General features: G+C 41.6%; 1 protein-coding gene across 6 annotated transcripts in view; it reads right to left on the reverse strand.

Annotated features, from left to right (window-relative positions):
• The window catches only part of SEPHS1 (selenophosphate synthetase 1), a 935,453-nt gene that overhangs the window by 263,753 nt on the left and 650,770 nt on the right, over positions 1-20,930 (reverse strand). For all 6 annotated transcript variants that reach the window (XM_044087973.1, XM_044087969.1, XM_044087972.1 and 3 more), the window contains one exon: positions 18,448-18,547. In XM_044087973.1, the coding sequence (XP_043943908.1) occupies positions 18,448-18,547 (100 nt within the window). The remainder of the gene's footprint in view (positions 1-18,447; positions 18,548-20,930) is intronic.

Consider the following 20,930-nt stretch of genomic DNA (forward strand, 5'->3'; position numbering starts at 1 on the left):
AAAAAAAGAGGTTTTAGACAAAAAGGGTAATTTGACTTTTTTTTTTTTAAATGGTCAACTTATCTTAAGAGTCGTTTGAGAGCACTGAAACACCAAGTCTTCTGCTGGAAGCGAAAAACAAGATCTGAGGTACTTGGGGTTGGAGCACTGTAGATAAGGGAGTATCTTGAGAGTTTTCTGGTTGCCACGAGCTTTTGCAAAGGCTGAGTCAGATCCAAGGGATCAGATGTGAACTCAAGTTGAGGACAAAATGAAACTTGACAACATCAGATCTTTACTTTATACCATGCAGAGAAAATCATGCACCATGCAAGTAAGCATTTATATTATGTGATCGAACACGTAATCAACCCCTAAATATCGAAATGCCTTCCATGTCTGCACTGTACAGAGATTTCCACTGAACCATTCGACATTCTGATGGCTCGATATTTAAGGGTTGATTATTAGTGTTCGAACATTTCACTGTTCAATTACGTAACATAGACCCTGTAAGTAATGCTGTTAAGAAAAAATGTTGTTTTACTTAAGAGATAACTTTCCCCCTCTCCTAAGTATTTTTCTGAACATTAATGATATGAAGTAGGACATGTGCTTTCGAGTCCCCTACAAGTTTTAATAATGTCCAAAAAAGTCCAATATTTCCAGATTTTCTTGTTCTATTCCATCTCTGTCTCCCAAGCCCCGTCTCTGCTTCATCTCCAGTACACACTCAATTCTTCCTGTCAACTCCTGTGCTTTTTTTCACTCTCGCAAGCATTTTTCATTGAAACAGTGGGAAAGGTTTCACTGGCACAGTCTCTCTGTGATATTTATTACTTGAACAAGAAGTAAAACCTCTTCTTGTTTCATAGCTCACATTTTTAGACAAACGTTTGTATTTCTTCCTTAGCATGTACTTCATCAAAAAATGTTTTGTCCCTCCAGGGAAAAGGTAGGAAGAATCCCACACCTAATTCACAAAATTCCCTTTATAATGGAATAAATCTATTCCTCTTCTGCCTGGTGTATGAGTAGTCATTCTACATGTTTTTGTCCTGTGGAGATAAAAACGCAACTGCCTGTGAACATCTAGAAAATGCAACGTATATTGTCCTTTGAAATATTGGGGAAGAAAACTGGTAACTGAATCGACCGACTGGTTACTGCTGTATTCCATGGCTACCTTAGGCATAAAAGAGGGGTTTGTCCTTAATGACACCCTGTCTTTATGAAAAAATTATGTAAGGAGGCTTCACTGGCAAAACTTGAAGTTCCGATACTCTCTTCGCAGAAGTAATTGCTACTAGAAAAAAAATGTTTTAAAGGAGATAAATTTCACATCAAACCACCCACTGGTTCAAAGGGCTTCTGGGTACGTCCTTGCAGCACTAACATTACATCCCAAGGAGGAGAAAGGTCCTTAATTGGGGGCCAAAGAAAAAATGCCCTTCAAGAAAGCCTTGCATAACCTGGAAGAAAAAAAGAGAGGATGATTCCTTCCCAGCATGAAAATTGGATATGGCAGCTAGTTGAAGCTTAATAGTAGAGAAACTGGCTCCTTCTTGAAAAAGATTACTAAGAAAAAGGAGAATAGCTGAAGTGGGAGCTGAAAAAAGGTCAAGATTCTCTTTAGAAGCCTGAACAGAAAATCTCTTTCACTTACTGTTGTGGGCCTTTTTAGGGAAGTGCTCTGAGAGGCCAGGATTATATCACGCACTGAAGAGGCAAGCCTGGACTTTTTTTTATAATTACTGGAAGTAGAGAAACCATGCAGTCAACTTTAGAGTATGGAGATGGGGGGCTGGATGTCTGATGGATAGGGTATGAGATTCTGTCTGGGATCTAGTATCCAAGGCAGATACTTCAGATGAGACCAAAGAAAGGTGAATCATACCGGACAAGGCCAGAAAGGGGCAATGAGGATTACTGAGCTCTTCAACCTATTGGCTTTCTGTAATTTCTGAATCACAAGAAGAGGAGGGTAAGCATAAAGGAAACCTGGGGGCCAGCTGTGGACCAGAGCATCCCTTGGTGACTCCCCCCTTTGGGGGGGATCAAAGCAAAATACTTGCTGCACTTGAAGTTCTGGGGAGAGGCAAAGAGGTCACAACATGGTTGGCCCCAATGGATGAAAATATTGTCTGCTACTGACTGAGGGACCACTCATGAGGAGTCAGAATACATCTGCTGAGTCTGTCTGCTAGGATGTCGGTTTTCCCCGGAATGTGTGTGGCAACTAGAAAATGGTCTGAAGATAGTGCCTATTCCCAAACTCTCATGGCCTCCCTGCACAATAGGTATGAATGAGTTCCTCCTTGTTTTTTGATGTACCAGACTACTGACATGCCTGTATGAATTGCAATTGTTCTAAGAGGGAGAATATCCTAAAAGGCTTGCAACATTAGAAGGACTGCTCTCATCTCTAGGACACTAATATGCAAATTGGTCTCTATGGATGACCACATGCCATGGACCATCTTCCCTTGGTAATACCCCCCCCCCCATATTGAATAGCATCATTGGTCACTGTGGCTATTGGAGCAGGGAGAGAAAAGGGTCTGCCTACAAACAGGTCATCTGATTGGATCCACCACTGCAGATGATTCCTGCATATTGAATGCAGTTTTATGGAGACTGATAATGTTTGATAGAAAATGGACCACTGAACTGCTATTGTCCACTGAAATACTCTCATAAAGAACCTCGCTAATGGGAGTAGAAAGATTGTAGCTGCCACTGAACCCAGAGCCCGAAGTATTAATTTTATTGTCAGAGAAGGCATATCCAATACGTGCTGAACCTGTTTTCTTACAAACGTTATACAATACGTTAGTCAGGAAGCCACTTGTGCAATTGTGTTCAACTGTGTCCCTATGAATTCTAGGTTCTGTACAGGAATCAAGTTTGATTTTTCCAGATTTATTGTGACGCCTAGATGTCTGAAGTTCTTTACTAGATAATTTCTAGACTGAAGCAGCTGATGCTTTGGTGGTGTAGTAAGGAGTCAATCGTCTATTTATGGAAACACCTGGAATCCTTTTAGCCTCAGAGGAGCTGCTACTACTGCCAAAAATTTGGTAAACACCTGGGGGGGGGGGGGTGCTGTAAGTCCAAAGGGCAGTGCTATGAACTGGTAGTGAGTGGCTCCCAGTGCTCTAAACTGGTAGTGAGTGGCTCCCAGCACAGGTGTATTGTGAAGATCTACTTTGATGTGACAGCATGCGTCAAGAAGATCCACTGAGCACATCCAATCATCCTTATGCAGGAATGGCGGAAGAAACTGGACCATAACCATTCAGAACTTTGACTTCTTGACAAAATGATTCAGATTGCTGAGGTATAGAAGAGGTCTCAGGTCCCATGTTTTCTATGGCACTAAAAAGAAGTGAGAATAAGCTTTGAATCATCTCTGTTCAGTGGGACCTCTTGAATTACTTTTTCATAAAAGTATTTTGACTTCTTGAATAGCGTACTCCCTGTGAGTGGGTGGTATGTCAGTGAGTTTACTCCTGGGACTTGGAGGATGAATGGAAGAAGAGAATGTAATAGCCTCTGGATATATTGTTTAGCACCCAGGAGTTTTCTGTTGTCTGTCCAGGTGGCTAGGCGCAAGGATAGATGGCCCCCAACTGCCTCCAGAGCAGAAAAGTTGGGCAGCGCTTCAGGAACTCCGATAGGGTCTGTCAGGAAAGGGCTCCCTGAAACCCTGATTTTGCAGACCTCCTCTAGGATAGCATCTACCATTAAAACCTCCTCCTCTGCCTCTGGAGGAGTTATCCCTGTGTGGGTGCTGGAAAGATCTTTGGGGCTTTCAGGTTCCCTCCTTGCTAATTTCTTGAGAAGGTCCTCTGAGGGGTAGAAAACTTTATCCCCACAGCAGACAAAGTCTTCCCTTCTTGCTCACTGCAGTTAGTACGTCTTTCACGGACTGTCCAAACAAAGAGGAACCTTCAAAGGGAAGTATTAATAAGTGATGCCTTGAAGGGCTCCGCAAAGTCACAAAGCCACATCCAGGCCTGTCGCCTAATGGCAATGCCTGCTCCGGCTGCTCACGAAGTGCCTTCCGCCATGTGTGAAATCAAACTCATTGAGGAATTTGCAAGAGAGGAAAAAGTTGCCACTTCAGGAGGAAACTTCAAGTCCTCCTCTCATATGGTCTCTGCAAGAGAGTCAGTCAGTTCCTTGACCAGATCTCTCTGCAAACAGGTGAAGTGTGCCAAACAGTTTAACAAGCTCAGAGTGAAAGTAGCTGAGGTGTAAGCACCCTTTCCATGTCTTTCCTTCACCCGAGACACCTTGTTTGGTGAATGGATACTGGAGCTTTATTTGAACAGCTCCTTCTTTGTGGCTGCTGCAATAGCAGCTGCATCTACCGGAATATATTTGCACCAATATGGGCAATCAGAAGGTGGGCTGAGAATCTTATCAATGTGCTTGGGGAGAGGCTCGACTGGTGTCCTCTTCCTCCCAGGCCCAGCGAGAGACTAAATCTATCAGAGCAACTGCTGGGGTGGGGGCACCCAGGATGTAGATTGGCCCACTCCAAAGACCTCCAGGAACACCGATACCTCAGAAGGAGGAGGTCAGGAGGATCAGCCACCTTTCTGCCTAAGGAGTTCTAGGATGACCCAAAAGAGACATTGGGTGTTGATTGGGGGGATCCTTTACCCTCATTGAAGTCTGTGTCCTCTGTGAGAGACTCTATAAGGGAGTCTGTTTGCCTCCTTTTACACTTCTTCCGAGGGACCTCCTCAGTGGTGAGTTCTGGAGAGGTACTGGAAGAAGGGGGATTCCCTGGGAGAAAGTGGTCTGGAGGCTCCTCAGGGCAGGCTGACCTATGACAAGCATGATGGGCTCAGTGCTCAGATCCAATGAAGGGTGAGGCAAACCCTGAAGGTAAGATGCTTCTTTAATCCTAGAGAAAGCACTTCCTGCAACCTGGAAGGCTGATGGATTAGAGGAAACCTTCTCCCCCATAGCTGAAGTTGCCAAAGGAGAGACAGCAGAGCCAGCCAGGGATCTGAGGCCGCCTGACAAAACCGGAACTGAGCTGTCAAGGGCCAAAGCTCCAAGAGGTAGTGAAGGATCCAACAATGTCAGAGCTGAAGGCAACCCCCCAGAGCCAGCACTGATGTCTTGGATCCAGGACCCACTCTGATCTGAAAGGAAGGGAGCAGGGCTGGTCAGAAGCGTGGTCGGAGAGGAGGAAAGGACCTTTCTCAGATCCAACCTCAATTCTCTCAGGAAATGGGTTTCTGAAACAGAGGGACGGATTGGAAAAGGAGTCAGCAAAGTAGACGCACTCACGGATCCGGGATGGGATGGAGATGGTAGGACCCCCTATCTGGATCTGCATCCTGAGGAACTTCCACATCATCCTGTCTGTATTGGCCTCAGTGAGACTTTGGGAAGACATGGAGGAGGATGCATGCCTAGATTTGGTTGGTGTCTGCAATACTTTTACTGGAAGGGCTGGTGAGACTGGTTCTACTTGAAAAGTAGGTAGTTGAGTCCATATAATAGGACCCAAGAATTTCTGATCTAAAGAAGCTGTCCCCGGGGTGGGAGAACTGGAAACGAGGATCGGTTCCTAATCTGAGGCCCTAGGATCTAAGACAGTCTTGGATCCGCTTGTAGCCGAAGTAGTTGGATCCAAGGAAGGAGTTTTGCCACTAGCATCCACAGCTGACCAATCCGAAGAGCCTTTAGGATCGGATGCTTTCTTGGTCCCACTCGGATCTGGGGTAGTCGGATCCAAGGGTCTGGATCTTTTCTGATTTGGCTTCAAAGAGTCCCTTGAAGAGGCAGTTAGGATCTCTTGGAGCTGGCATGCTTTGAGGGGTCCTAAGTCAGAAGATGCAGGTAAAAGGCCTTTCAAAATCAGTTTCACCAGTTGACCAAGGCCAGAGGGTTAAAAGCTGCAGACATTGATCAGTCAGAATCTAAATGCCCTGGTCCTAGGCAATAGACGCACTTCTTGTGGGCATCTGAATTTGGGATCTTATGCCCACAGGAAGTGCATTGTTTAAATCCCAAAGGTTTATAGGCCATAAGTGAGACAGAACCTAAGGAAAGAAATAAGAAATACAGCAACAGCAGCAACAACAAAAATAAAAACTCAAAGTATTTTCTTTTTTTTTTTTTTTTACAGGAAAAGTGACAATGGCACAAAAGGACAGAAGTGAAAGTACAGTTGTGTACACTTGCCATAAATGTAGATGTTCGAGTGTATTCACTGTTGCAGTCATTACATTTGGGTAATCTGCTGGCGGACTGCCCTCAATCGGCCTGATTAACAAAATCTTGGGTCCTGCGTCGGTTGCTGTCCCTTCTTCCATGACGTCAGGGGTATAAAACATACAGTCGATGCCATTACACCAGTTTTTCTTGCCCTAGATGTCAGGTGCCCCCCCAAATGGGGAGCAAAATATATATACAAGTTATTAACAACACAAAAAATATACCTCCAAACAAAAGCAAATACACCAAAAAGGCTTTTAAGCATAGTAAAGGAAAGTAGAGGTATAGTAAGAGAAAAACAGGGGGCTGGAGAGAGGGCAACCAGGACTGCAACAGTGAATACACTCAAACATCTACATTTATGGTATGTGTACACAACTGTACTATGTTCTTCGTGTTTCACTGTTGCAGTCATTACATTTGGGTAGATTCCCAAAGCTATGGTTGGGAGGATGGATTGATACAGCATTAGGACTAGCTATAAGGCCCTGCAAAACAGCAGTGGCAAAGCCAACTCTGGATTTAGAGAAAATTGGTAAGTGATAATACATGGTGAAAGTATGAAATGAACTCCAGGTAGCAGCTTCTAGAATATCCCTGGTAGGAACACCTCTGAGAAAGGCTGTAGATGTAGATGCAGCCCTGGTGGAATGTGATCTGATCCCCTGTGGGATAGGTTTTCCATAGTGCTTATAACATAAATGTATACAATGGCTTATCCATTTAGAAATGGTTTGCTTTGAAATAGCCTTCCCCTCTTCCCCTGCAACAAATGCTACCTGCTGAGGAAGAAGGAGAAAATCCCTAAGCCTCTTTTTGGATTCAGAAAAATCCTGACTTTCCCAGTGGAAATGCTCACTTAAGGTATGTAAAGCTTCCCCAAAAGAAAAATCCTCAGGGGGAGAAGCAGAGGGAATGGAATCCTCTGCATCAGAGTCCTCATAAGAAGGTATGGACAAACCCAGGTCATTAGAAGAGTTAGAAGAAACAGAGTCCTATTCAGAAGATTCATAATCAAGTTCAGCCCTAGGCCTCTTAGAAGGGAGGGGGTTGACTAACCCTGATTAGAGTAATTAAACCTTCAGCCATTTTGATCATTTGTTTTTTAGGCATAGGGGCCTGAACATGTGGCCTGGGCATCGGTTTTTTTAGACATAGATAGAGATTTAGGCCTTAGTATTAAAGGTGGAGTCAGTTTAATATGCAAGTCTGTAGGCCTGAATACATCCTCAGAAGCCGGTGCCTGCACAGCGGCTCCGTATCCATCCAAGGTAGACATCCGCGGGTTCCATAAGTAAAGTATCTCGTGACATACCAGACTCTGAATGGGTCTCAGTAGAGGCCTGCGAATCAGAAGTAGCGAGTATCAGGGGCTGCGAAAGCACTTCACTGAGTACCGGTGAACTGGTGACTGGCTTAGGAGAAGCATTGCCGGCAGTTTTGGACCTCAACGGCCTGTCTCGGTCTTTTTCTTTGAGTTTTTTCAGTATTCCGGTAGTCGGATGGCTAACAGACGACATTGCTGGATGATTAAACCGAGAACCGAAATATTTAGAAGCAAAAATGTACCGACGACGGATAGTGCGCTGATAAAATAAAGCACAAAACCGACAGCAAGGTACATCGTGGTCAGGGCCTAGGCAAGAAATACAGTACAAATGAAAATCCTTATGAGGTATTTGCTTCCCACAAGTAATGCAATTATTAACTTTTACTGACATCGGTAAGGAGCAAGAAAAGGTTTCCCCAACAGGGTACTTAGCTTTTAGTTGAAGACTTTGGTTCTGAAACTCGAAAACGAAAATTTCAGGAGTCGGCCAACTGGCACTTACGAACTGCTTCTGCTTCGGGCACTGCATGGCAAGAAAGACTGATGTAATGGCGTCAGCTGCATATTTTATACCCCTGACAACCTGACGTCATGGAAGAAAGGACAGCAACCGAAACAGGACTCAAGACTTTGTTAATCAGGTCGACTGAGGGCAACCTGCCAGCAGATTACCCAAATGTAATGACTGCAACAGTGAAACACGAAGAACATCTAAAGGCCGTTAACACCTCTCGAAAGTTAAAGGAAGGGGAGGAAAAATAAACAACCAAGTACAATACAGATGTACTATTTATATATATATAAATATATATAAAAGATTCTTGGAATGAATTCTTTGAAAAAAAGGACTTATCTCAACCACTGGCAGTCTTGAGACTCCGGAGCCATATCTGTAAGCGAAGTGCAGCAAACTAAATCTGGGGAGTTGGAGAAGGTTTGGTGTACTATGGGAAGAGGGAGGAGCTTGAGACTTGGAGCCTAAGTCTGGAAGAAGTGGCATAGTCAGAGACCCATCAGTGAGGAATAATGAAAAGGACATCAGATCTTAACATTTACAAATATTATATATCACATAAGATGTTCTGTACCATATAACCATAGTAACATTACATAAATGGTTCAAGTCCTAACTTCTCTTAAACCTCATTCCTCTACCAGCGGAAAAAAATATTTGGAATCTGCTTGGGGTATAAAAGTATCTATGCAAACAGTTCCAGGCAAAAATCTTAAATCTTCTAGATTTTGTTGCATATTTGGGAGCAATGCATATGGGTAGGGTTTAATTTTTTGAGGTATTTTATGATGGTATCTGTGGGAACTGGAAGGAAGGAGAAATGTTAAAGGAGGTTAGTTGATTCAGTAGGGACCACAAGAGCTTGATTAGCTGCCTGGATGGCTAATGACTGTACTGTCTGTATGTAGTGAATTGGTTGGACATGGTATCATTTTGTGTGCGTGTTTGGTGTTGGCTGTGTAGCTAGTTTGGATTTAACAATTTAATGACTGAGGCCAAGAATAGTTCTGGATTACTACTGCGTAAGTTTGGTTGGATATGGTATCACTGTTTCTGTGCATTTGGTGTTGGCTGTGTTGCTTGTCCAGGATTTAACAATTTACTGACTGAGGCCCAGAACAGTTTTGGATAATTAGTGTGCAAGTTTTGAATAGCTGAACAGTAGGTTTTCTTATCTTTGGAAGTTTTTTTGTTAGGCTTCTACATTGTCTACATGTTAGTAAAGTAGGAACAGTTTTATTTTTTGTCCAACTATCCATGCTTTGTCTCTTTGCTTCAAGATTTGCTTAGGTGCTAAGGATAGCCATGGGCAGGGCTGTGCAGCTCAGAGCAGCTGAGCACAAATTAGTGCAAAGTAACACAACATGAAACAAACATTTAAAAGAGCCAGTCACTTAAAACAAGTGCAGGGAGTGGACTACTGCAACCAAGCATTTGGAAATGTGTCTGCTACCCTTCCCAATGGCAAACAGAAACAGCAGTTTCCAAGCAAAATTACCACGGCTGGTCCCAGGTGCTACAAATAATTGGAAACGTCAGGCACCATATGAAACAAGGGCTTCTCTCTCTCTCTCTCTCTTTCGTAGTTGAGATGTTTGGTAGAACAATTTAAAGCAGCTCAGCACAAAACTTGATTAATAAAAAATACAGTTGCAAACAAACAAAAGCCACACAGTACAATAGAAATAAAACAAACCAAATTCAAAATGGGAGACCAACATGTTTACTCCCAATCAGTTTACAAAAGTAAAAGTGCATCATTATTACAAATGCAGTCTATTTTCACATTAAGGAAAGCACAAACTTTCATATACTAAACTGATACAGTTAATAAAAATTAAATGGAGAAACCAATTTGTTCTCAACAACTGCAAACATGAGTTCCAAATTAGCAGTCACAGACCCACTACACACACAGTCAATGACTTTGTAATCAAATCATTGTTGCATGAACACAAAAACAACCATCCGACACAATTTCATGAACACTACACAGTCAGCAAAGGAAAACAAGCCAGAAGGACAAACTAAAGATTCAGTCTGGGTAACGTATGCCACGGAATCTTCCAGGACATTCTAGATCAACTATGGTCCACAAATTTTGGGTGAAATTTCTATGAATACAACCCAAACTTAATAAAATACTGAAAAAGTGAACAGCAGCAGCATCCCATAATCTCTCAGTCCACCAAAAAAAGCAGCACACACACAAAGTCCAGTTGTGTAAGTTGAACTTACCATAACAGCAGATGTCACTGCTGCAGTAGCCTTAGCTATATGGGTTTATATCCTGTCAAGGACATAACCAGTTGGCAATCTTCCAAAGCTTCAAGGCACCTTCCACATGCTCAAAGTTTCAAGCAGCTCAACCCTTCAGAGCTTTCCTGCCAGCAAACAGAGAGAGAGAGAGAGAGAGACTGAGCCCTAAAAGAACTTACACAACTGTATTATGTTTAGCATACTGATCACTGCTGCAGTAGCCTTAGGTATATGTGTAGATGACCTTTTGGGAGGTGGAAAGAGAACAGTCCATGAGCCCTTGGAGAATGGTCCTAGCAAAGCTTTATCTGGACATAATGAAGGAATAAAGCTTACAGTGCTTTGTAAAAGTTATGTACAGAAGACCAAGTAGCAGCTTCTAGAAAATGTCTAAAATCCAACCCTTTACAAAAAGCCATAGATGAGGCCAAGGCCCTGGTAAAGTGGGCCTTTACCCTGCCTGAAAGGTATTTGTTACGGTGAGTATAACAAATGGTAATAATCTTAGACAATCACTTGGAAATAGTCTGTTTTGAGACAGGATGTCTCTTCTTACCTGCTCAAGAAATTAAAAACTGATCCAAAGATCTGAAACATGTATTTCTGTTAAGATAGTACCAGAATTGTCTGTGGGCATCCAACACATGGAGTAGCCTTTCTCCCTCATTTTTAGGTTCAGGAAAGAAAACAGGGAGATGGATAGTTTGGCTTAAAGTAAACGCACAGCAATTTAGGCATGAAAAAAGGATTAGTTCTCAAAGAAACCACGCTTTCTTGCCTCCATTAGTACCTGCTGCAGGTCCTCAGTAAACAGGTATCTAAAAGGAATTACGACCCTATCATCCAGGCAGTCAATTTAAGATGACTGATATTGGTGGTGGTGTATCAAACACCCCTGGTCTCATGTCCAAAGATCCAGTCTGCGAGGAAGCCTGTGGTAATTGCCCCTGGCCATTTCCAAAAGAAGACAGAAGCATGGCTGCCTGGGCCAGGAGGAGTCACCACAATGATCATGATGGATGCCTTCTGAATCTTCAGGAGTACCCTGGATATTAATGGAAAAAATACAGGAACATTCCTGTCCAAGGAAAAAAAAGTCATCTGCTTTCTAGTCCTTCTTGCATGGAGTCCTGGAAAAGAATCTTGCCAACTGACTGTTTAGAGAGTAAGCAAAGAGGTCTGCTTGAGGAGCTCCCCATAAATGGATCAAATCTTGGAAGACCCCCAACTGATCTAGTGTCCATTCATGAGGGTCTGCCTGATCCTGCTCAGCTTGTCTGCCATACAGTTTTGTTCTAATGGCGTGTAGAATGCCTATAGTGTGAGATTGTGCTATGAAGCTATATCCCAAGCTAAAACAGCTAGTCTGCAAAGGGGGGAATGACCTGGTTCCACCTTACTTTTTGATGCACCACATGACTGTGGTACTGTCTATAACCACTTGAAGTAGTCCAGGGGATCAAAGACAGCCCAAACTGCACCACGATCAGGGCCAGTATCTCCTTGATGTGTTTGTGTCTGTCCTAGGTGTCTCACATCCCCTGTACTTTTATCCCTCCTGAAACTGCTCCCCAATCAAAGTCCGCAGATTTTCTGTTGATTGTTTTGGAGCAGGAAGGGAGAAGGGGTGACCTGGATTTCAGGATATCGGTTGTCTCCACCAAAAGATTTCTCTTACTCCAGCTTTGGGATTTGAAAAGATAAAGGGTGCTGATGCTAGGACCAAAGAGATTTCAGACACTGCTACATCTTTCTTACGTGGGGTCTTGCCAGGGGTACCATGAGAATCATAGATGCTATAAAACCCAAAATCCTGAGATACTCCCCTTGCTGTGACCGAAGTCTGAGAGGAAAACCTTAGAAACAGATTTAAATAAAGATCTATTTTTTTCCAGTGGAAGAAAAGCTCTTTGAACTGAGGTGTCTAGTTGACATCCAAGTACCAATCCTGTGCGAGGGAGTCAATAAAGACTTCTGAATGTTCTCTTGGACGCCTAGCTCTGACACTTTGAAAAAGAATCTGCAAAGATAAGCAAGTCATCCAGATATGGAAAAATGTAGATACCCTGTAGCCTGCAATGAATGGGCTATAACTGGAGCTAGACACTTTGTGAACACTCTTGGTGCAGTGGATATTCCAAAGGGCAAGGTAGAGAAATGATAATGTGATGCAGACACAAAAAACTTTAAAAACATCTGAAGTCCAGATGAATAGGATTATGATGATGAGCATCGTTTGAGTCCAGTGTTACCAGAAAACTTGAAAGAAGACGCAATAAGTTGTGAAGTGACATTGATGTTTTGAATTCGGGCACTATCACAAACAGGTTTAGGAAAGAAAGATCCAGAACTGATCTCCAATCATTTTCTTTCTTTGGCACTAGAAACATTCTTAAATAAAAAAACCCTTCCCCACCTGGGAAGGAGGAACTGGTTCTGACACTCCTTAGGATAGAACATGATGAAGAACAGGTGGAAGGAAACAAGAATGATCTGGAGGATGAGGAATAACCCCCCCCCCCCACCCGAAAGGAGGAATTTCCTCCCATTGCCATCTGTAACCCTGATGAATGATTTTCAGAACCCATTTGTCTAAAATTATCTGTTACCAAAGAGAAATATAGAGATTCAGACTTTTTGGAAGAAAAAAAGGGGCCAAGGTGGGAGGCGGTCACAAGGCCTCTTGAATCCTCTTTCAGACTTGATGGGCTGTTCTTGGTTTTGGAGGTTAGAGACTTAATATTGGAAGTACTTTGCCATTTCTTCTTAAATGACTGTTTACCTGAATTTTGTTTAGACTGTTCATTTTGTTTTTTGCTGAAACTGGACAGAGACACAAAAAGTCCCCTTGGGCAATTTGGAAAAGGAGGGCTGACAAACCAGAGATTCCCTAGATCAACCTGCCCCTTTCATTACACACTATGATCATCTCTGCAGCAGAGGGGCCAAACACAATCACTATCCAAGGGAGATTTTAAAATTTCATTTTTATCATCATCTGGGAGGTTCTGAGAATGCAGCCAAGCAAACATTCTCAAAAGAGTACCAGTGGCCACAGCCTTGGAAGACGAATCAACAGAATCAAACATACACTGCAAATAAAGAGAAATGGTCTGTGCAATAGAAGAAACTAAGTTATTTAAAGCATATTTTTATTCACAAGAAACTGCAGATAAAACATTCCAGAACAAACTAACATATAAGCCCTACAATCCAAAATTCTGAAAAAGAAGCATACACTTTTCACATATAAATACGTTTTCCATCCTTATTAAAAAGAGTAGGACTGGCATTAACGAAATGCTTGGCAGCAGTGGGAACAACTAAAGCTTTAGCTGCTGGGTTAGGTTTGAGAACAGTGTAAAAAACTGAGACACTGAGGAAATTTATGCATCCTATCTGCTTTTTTTAGGGGCAACTGGCTGAGTAGCAAGAAAACTGTGTGCAGTAACATACACATCTGACAGAACAGGTGGAATGTGTGTAGGTTTTTCGAAAATCCTTCTGTGACAACTCAGAATTTCTCGAGGGACTAAGAAACCTCAGTGTTCTCACACTGAAAACACTGGCACATGTTAGCAGTAGTTTCAGAGAAAGAGACCCCCCCCCCCCCCAACAGGGAGAATTAGAAACTGAGCTCTCCTCTGTGTCTGAATCAGAAATCTGAGGAAAAAACTTGCATTCGCACCTGCATCTTCCTGTTCAGATTCAGAATCCTGAATCTCTTCAGAAAAAGACTAATCCATCCTTCTTTTACCAGAAACTACTTTACAAGAAGCATGAATAGCCTGAATTAAACTTTGAGCCAGACCCAGTAAACTACTCCTAGCCAAAGAAATGAGGAGTAGATAACATGCTTGGTTTTGTGTTTCCTTTTGACAGAAAAATGGGGCCAACCATATTACTCTTGGCAGCAGCTGCTTTCCCAGGGGTGAGCACAGCATTCTGACACAGAAGGGAAACCTTCCCTTTACTCTCCCAGGACTGACAAGAGTGAGTCTCCCTTGCCTATTGAGGGGACCCCCAACAGCCTCAGAGGATGTGGCTAACTCCCAGTCCATAGTGGCTGTAGGTGCTACACCACAGGGATCAGGGGTAAAAGATGAGCTGTACAACAAATGACCACAGAAGAGCAATCCACCTGTGACTGAGGCAAATTGCTAGCCTGCTGTGGTGGCAAAGGCTGTTTGCTCAATTTTTGCGGCTGGAAGAAGGACCAAATGTGGGACTAAGTCTGTCCATGGTCGACCCGAAAATGGTGTCTTCGTGCTCAGGAAGACAAGCAACAACTGCCGGTAACCACCACCAGTACACAAAAGTTACTTTTTCTGATATAAAAAACACAGTAAAAAGCACTTTTCTTTTATGTTACAATTTCACCACAGAAAAAATGTTTTCAGTTACTTTACACTACTCTGACAGGGAAAAAAATGAATGCTCCATTTAAAAGTACATTACAGTCTTAATACAGTCCATTAAAACAAAACATTCCTAGCTTTAAAATAACTTTCCTAAAGAGGGAAGTAATAAAACATCAACAAAATTAATAAAATGGAATGTTTTTATCCCAAAAGGAAGTTATCTGCCCAGAAAAGGAAAGCATAAGCCAACAGTCGATCCTTGGAAGCCTCAGAGGAGCGTACTCTTTAGCAGCAGTAAAGCTCAGATGGGCTTCTCCTCCAAACTTGTCTTAGTCAACTTAGCTTGAGCTGCTTGAGAGTTTGGGCACGTGGAAGGTGCCCTGAAAGTTTGGAAGCAGGATATAACCCGTACACGTATAACTAAGGCTACTGCAGCAGTGATCAATATGACGAACATCACAGATTTCACTTGCAAATGTTATAATTACGCAATAATTCACAACTGTGTGCGGGTAGGATTTACCCACAGTTGATGTGGTTTGACCATGACTGCAAAGCACAGTAATTAAATCAAGCCAGTTGTGGGTAAATCCTGATATATCCACAAACAAGTGCGAACTATTACACAATTACATTATTTAAGAAAGAAAGAAATTGTGTACATTTCTTAAATACTGCATTTATATAAGGCACTTCAGTCTGTTTAGTTTTGCAGAACGTTATGCCAACAGAAACTCCGACCTGCTCAATGGTACTTCAGCAGCAGGACTTTTTTCTATTGGTATATGCTCAATTTACAAGGGTCATGGTGGTTGGGCTGTCCAATCAGCGTGCTTGTTTTGGAATAGTAATGAGCATTTATCTTATAATAATGCACATGTTTAAAAGTTTCAAATCTGCACGCTGGAGGAAATAAACTTCCCTTGTCCTCATTCCACTAAATAAAATAAAACACAAGGCAGCATATGGGCCCTTTTCCAGACAGTTACAAACCACATCCATTTATAATTGTTACCATGTAGTAGCACAAAGACCCAAAAGCTAAGAACAGCAAAAAGCTTAATGATGAAGCAGCCATAAACAATAACTCCATGTCAAGCTCAGCAAACAAGATAACCATCAAAAACAGTTTTAACAAACAAATACTCAATGTATACTGCAGGTCCTAGGCAAATTCCACAATCTTACTAAAAAAAAAAAAAAAAAAAACTTCAACATGCATAAAAAGTACATAAACTGCATTCTAACAACCTCTTAGGCCAATCTCACAAAAACCAGACAAAAAAAAAAAAAAAAAAACACAGTGGAAACTATTTGCAGCCATACTGAGTTATCAATGCTTGCAACAGAACACTGGCAGTTTGTTATTCAGATTTAATGTAAACACATTCATTTTTGGAGACTTTCAAGTCATATCAAGAAGCATCTTCCACTCTAGTTTTTTTTTCGTGAAAAGTCCCATTTCCATTCTTAGGGAAATCTGCTACAGAATTTTGCACGCTTAAGATAAACGGCCTGGACAGTCATGTTCACTTTGATCCCAGACAATCAGTGCCAGTCTGTAAAGTCAATAGGACAGTGCACGTCCCTAAATATTTTCAGCACTGTTGTGTCATCTGTGATTACCTGAAGAGATCTTGGCTGAAGAATGGACTGGAAAGAAATCACTGCTACATGGATTGCAATCTTATCTTTTATGGTTAAAAGGTATCTTCCTTGAAATGGCTTAATGAGTACAACCCAATATGTCTGAAGTTGTCTGTGGCCAAGTTCTGAGAGTTTAGAAAATGTGCTGGGTCAGCTACAGAACAAAACGTGGAACATGTAGTTCAGAATACGAGCGCTGGGTCCTTATATTTACGGCATACTACTGGACCTTCATTACATGGAGTCTGGCATAAGAAGTCATTAGGACTGAGGAAGGCATCTTCCTAACCACTAGGTGCACACTACAATACCTGCAACACTAACTACCTTTTAGAGCTTACTTTCAGAATCTGTTACATCTAGGATAACACTACTGATCACTGGAGAGCATGTGAATAGCTTCTCAGGAACCAATTTGGGATTAATGCTACTGTTTTCCTTCTGGTGTGAGATGGAGCTCAGGGACATTAATTCTTATCTGTCTCTGACTGGGGTGAAAGAGAGAGAGAGAGACTTCTCCAACTGGTCTGATTACTGTTTTGGTGGGAATCTCTTAATTTTAAATTTTGGACCACTGTGCAGTGCAGTGTGTTAAGGTGCTGAGTTGCTGAATACACTACCTGCTGGAGCTACCAAACGACTGCAACAAACCTACAGACCCCTGCAACATCTACGATGAGAGTACTGATCACCAGGCTGCCTGCAACTACTTCTCTGGAATCAACTTAAAATCAGTGCTACAGTTTTGCTCCTTGTGAGAGAAAAATGCCTTCTTATACAACCAATATCCTGACATCAATGTGGGTGAGTCAGAGTATGACATCTGACTGGGGAAAGAAGAGCTTTGGAGGTTAGGTCAGCCATCAGCCCTCTGCTGGCAATAATCCCAACACTGTACTGTAGAAGTGGATTAAGAAGGTAATCATTTACCAGATGCAATTAATGCCAAAAAAAAAGACATTTACTTTTAAGAAGGGACACAAAGTATACTCAATACACTCATGAAGCACTCTAGGCTAAGAACCTACTGACAATCTGATGAATAGAAAGCAAAACGGTTGTTTAATTCAGTGACAAAAGCACTAGCTAGGCATGTTTGCATGCTGCTTTTAAGAGTTAGGTTGCCACAAAACAACTACCACTTGTCTACACGGATGCCCGACTATAAATAATTGGCTAGCACACTATCATTTACATGCGAGAGAGATTCCAAATCATATACATAATGTTTGGCATCATGGAATCTTTATGCACATAAATCCATTGTTTCAAAACAGCTGTTGTGCTATAATACTGTGCAGCCACTATTCAATTGTCTTTAAATATAAATGACATTCTAATTACTCAAACAGGAACAATTCACAACCAAACATATCTCACATTTTTGCTTTTTATAAATTAAAATGTTTTAAGAAAAACATCAGCTATAAAACATTACATTCACAGCTTAAATCATAATTCTGAATGTTTTAGCAGGTTAAGTTTTCCCAGCTGCTGTTACAATGTCAAAACATACAAACTAAATGAGACATCACTCATATTTTCCAATATAAAGGCAAAATGACTGAAACACATCCCTACTTCAGCTATTCTTTCAAACACTGAAACTAGACATATGACATCAAATGGGAATCTTGGTTTGGACAAATACATGTGCTGTTCATATGAAAAGCTGGGGTAGAAATTGTGAACTGTTGCAGGAAAGCTCACTAACAGAATGAGTAAGGCTCATGCCACTGTTGGATGGTCCATTAAAAGGACATGGCTTTACAATCACCTTCAGTGACACCATCAACAGCAGGGCTATTGAGCTGTGGCACTGGGAAGAGTATAACAAAAGATATGAAGTCTCACATTAGTGTATTAAGAGAAAATTAAGAAAGAAAAGTTATTTTAGAGAAAAGTTCTCCAAGTAAAGTAAACCTTCCGACCAGCACAACCAAAGAGTTTGGATGGTTTTCTTTGGCACAAATACTGACGGCCCAAACTGAAAGGACAAAGGCTACATTCAAAAGAGGTTGGCCTCAATACGGTCTCACAACAAAAATATATATACAAATGATTATCACATCTTGAAAACTAAACTTTGGAAGGACTGTATGGATGTTTCATACCTGTTCTGTTAAGCCTTGCCATGTTCATCATTGCCTCCTGGTATGCCAGCTCTACATCTTCTTGAGTCACAACAAGTTTGATTTTATTCCATTTCTCAGGCTATGAAGATACATTCAATATTAAAACAGCACATCATTAAGAAATAACAGACATTAAAATTACAACAAAGTATCCTGAATTGCAAAGATTAATGCTGTATTTCAGTCACAACAGTGGCAACATATAATTTAACACATCAGTAGATCTTACAGTGCAATTCTGCAACATATATCAAGGAAGCTCCTTGACCATGGCCGCTCTGGTGATGTAGAGGAATGAGGCTTTAACTATGGTCCAGCAGATCTGGGGTTCAGTTAATGGCTTGGTTGACTGATGGAGTGGCAGGAAGGGATGAACGTGCCTGTCCTTGGGAAAAGGGGCTCACTAGTAGTTCTCCCTAAAGGAGAGGCATGGTCCAAAGAGGGGGAGTTCCCCTTGGATGGAACCAGTGAATGTAGGGTTTGGGGAAAGGGAGAGGTAGGTAGGGCATACTGGATGGAAGCACAGATGGCCAAGCCCCCAGGACATCCTTAAGGTTAACAACTGGACCCAGCAACACCAATGTAAGTCTGTGGGGAGGGAATAAGAGAATGCTGGAAGACCCAAAATGGACATGGGTCACAGGAGGAAGGGCAATATACAGTGGATATAAAAAGTGTACACACCCCTGTTAAAATGACAGGTTTTTGTGATATAAAAAATGAGACCACAATAAATCATTTCAAAACTTTTCCCACCTTTAATGTGACCTATAACCTGTACAATTCAATTGAAAAACAAATTTGTTAGGGGAAAATTTAAATAATAAAAAACATACAATAAGCTGGTTGCATAAGTGTGCACACCCTTAAACTAATACTTTGTTAAAGAACCTTTTGATTTAATTACTGCAGTCTTCTTGGGTACAGACGTGCCATTAATTAAAGAGACTCTGATTAACCCCAAATACAGTTCAGCTGTCCTAGTACGATTTTTCTGACATTTACTCAGTTGCCTGCTACAGCAAAAGCCATGGTTCACAGAGAGCTTAGAAAGCATCAAAGCGATATTCATTGTTGAAAGGTATCAGTCAGGAGAAGGGTACAAAACAATTTCCACAGCATTGGATATACCATAGAACACAGTGAAGACAATCATCAAAAATTGGAGAAAATACGGGACAACAGTGAAGTTGCAAAGAACTGGATGACCCTCCAAAATTGATGAAAAGACAAGATGAAAACTGGTCAGGGAGGCTGCCAAGAAACATTCAGCAACACTGAAGGAGCTTCAGGAATTTCTGGCAAGAACTGGTTGTGTACTACATGTGACAACAATCTCCCGTATTCTCCATATGTCTGGACTATGGGGTAGGGTTGCAAGACGGAAGCCTTTTCTTACACACAAAACATCCAGGCCAGGCTAAAATTTGCAAAACAATACATCAGGTCTCCCAAAAGCATGTGGGAAAATATGTTATGGTCTGATGAGACCAAGGTTGAACTTTTTGTCCACAATTTCAAAGGGTATGTTTGGCGCAAAAACAACACTTTGCATCACCAAAAGAACACCACCCTCACGGTGAAGCATGGTGGTGGCAGTATCATGCTTTAGGGTTGCTTTTCTTCAGCTGGAATTGGGGCTTTAGTCAAGGTGGAGGGAATTATGAACAGTTCCAAATACCAGTCAATTTTGGCCTCAAACCTTCAGGCATCTGCAAGAAAGCTGATCATGAACAGGAATTTCACCTTTCAACATGACAATGACCCCAGGCATACATACAAATCAACAAAATAATGGATTCACCAGAAGAAAACTAAAATTTTGGAATGGCCCAGCCAGAGCCCAGACCTAAATCCAATAGAAAATCTGTGGAGTGACCTGAAGAGGACTGTGCACAAGAGATGCCCTTGCAATCTGACAGACTTGGAGCACTTTTTCAAGGAAGAGTGGGCAAATATTGTCAAGCCAAGATGTGCCATGGTGATAGACTCCTACCCAAGAAGAATGAATGCTGTAATTAAATCAAAAGGTGCTTCAACAAAGTATTAGTTTAAGGTGTGCACACTTATACAACCATCTTATAGTACACTTTTTATTTTTTATATTTTTTCCCCTAACAGATTTGTTTGTTTTTCAATTGAACTGTGCAGGTTATAGGTCACATTAAAGGTGGGAAAAGTTTTGAAGTGATTTATTGTGGTCTCATTTTTTTATATCACAAAAACTTGGCATTTTAACAGGGATGTGTACACTTTTTATATTCACTGTAAATGATGTTCGAAAGGGCAAAAAAAAAAATTTCAAAAGCAAACTACTAGTCAGCAAATTTTTCAAGCCAGGGCAAAATCAATCACTCAGATCAGGACTCGAGTTCTTATACTTATCTCAGTCTAGCTGCCTCTTAGAATCACAGAGTCATCCATTTAAGGAAGAAGTGGTCAGTATGGAACCATAAACCTTA

The sequence above is a fragment of the Protopterus annectens genome, chromosome 11.part0 (genome assembly GCF_019279795.1).
Source record: "Protopterus annectens isolate FY-2018-M chromosome 11.part0, PAN1.0, whole genome shotgun sequence".
Taxonomy (NCBI): domain Eukaryota; kingdom Metazoa; phylum Chordata; order Ceratodontiformes; family Protopteridae; genus Protopterus; species Protopterus annectens.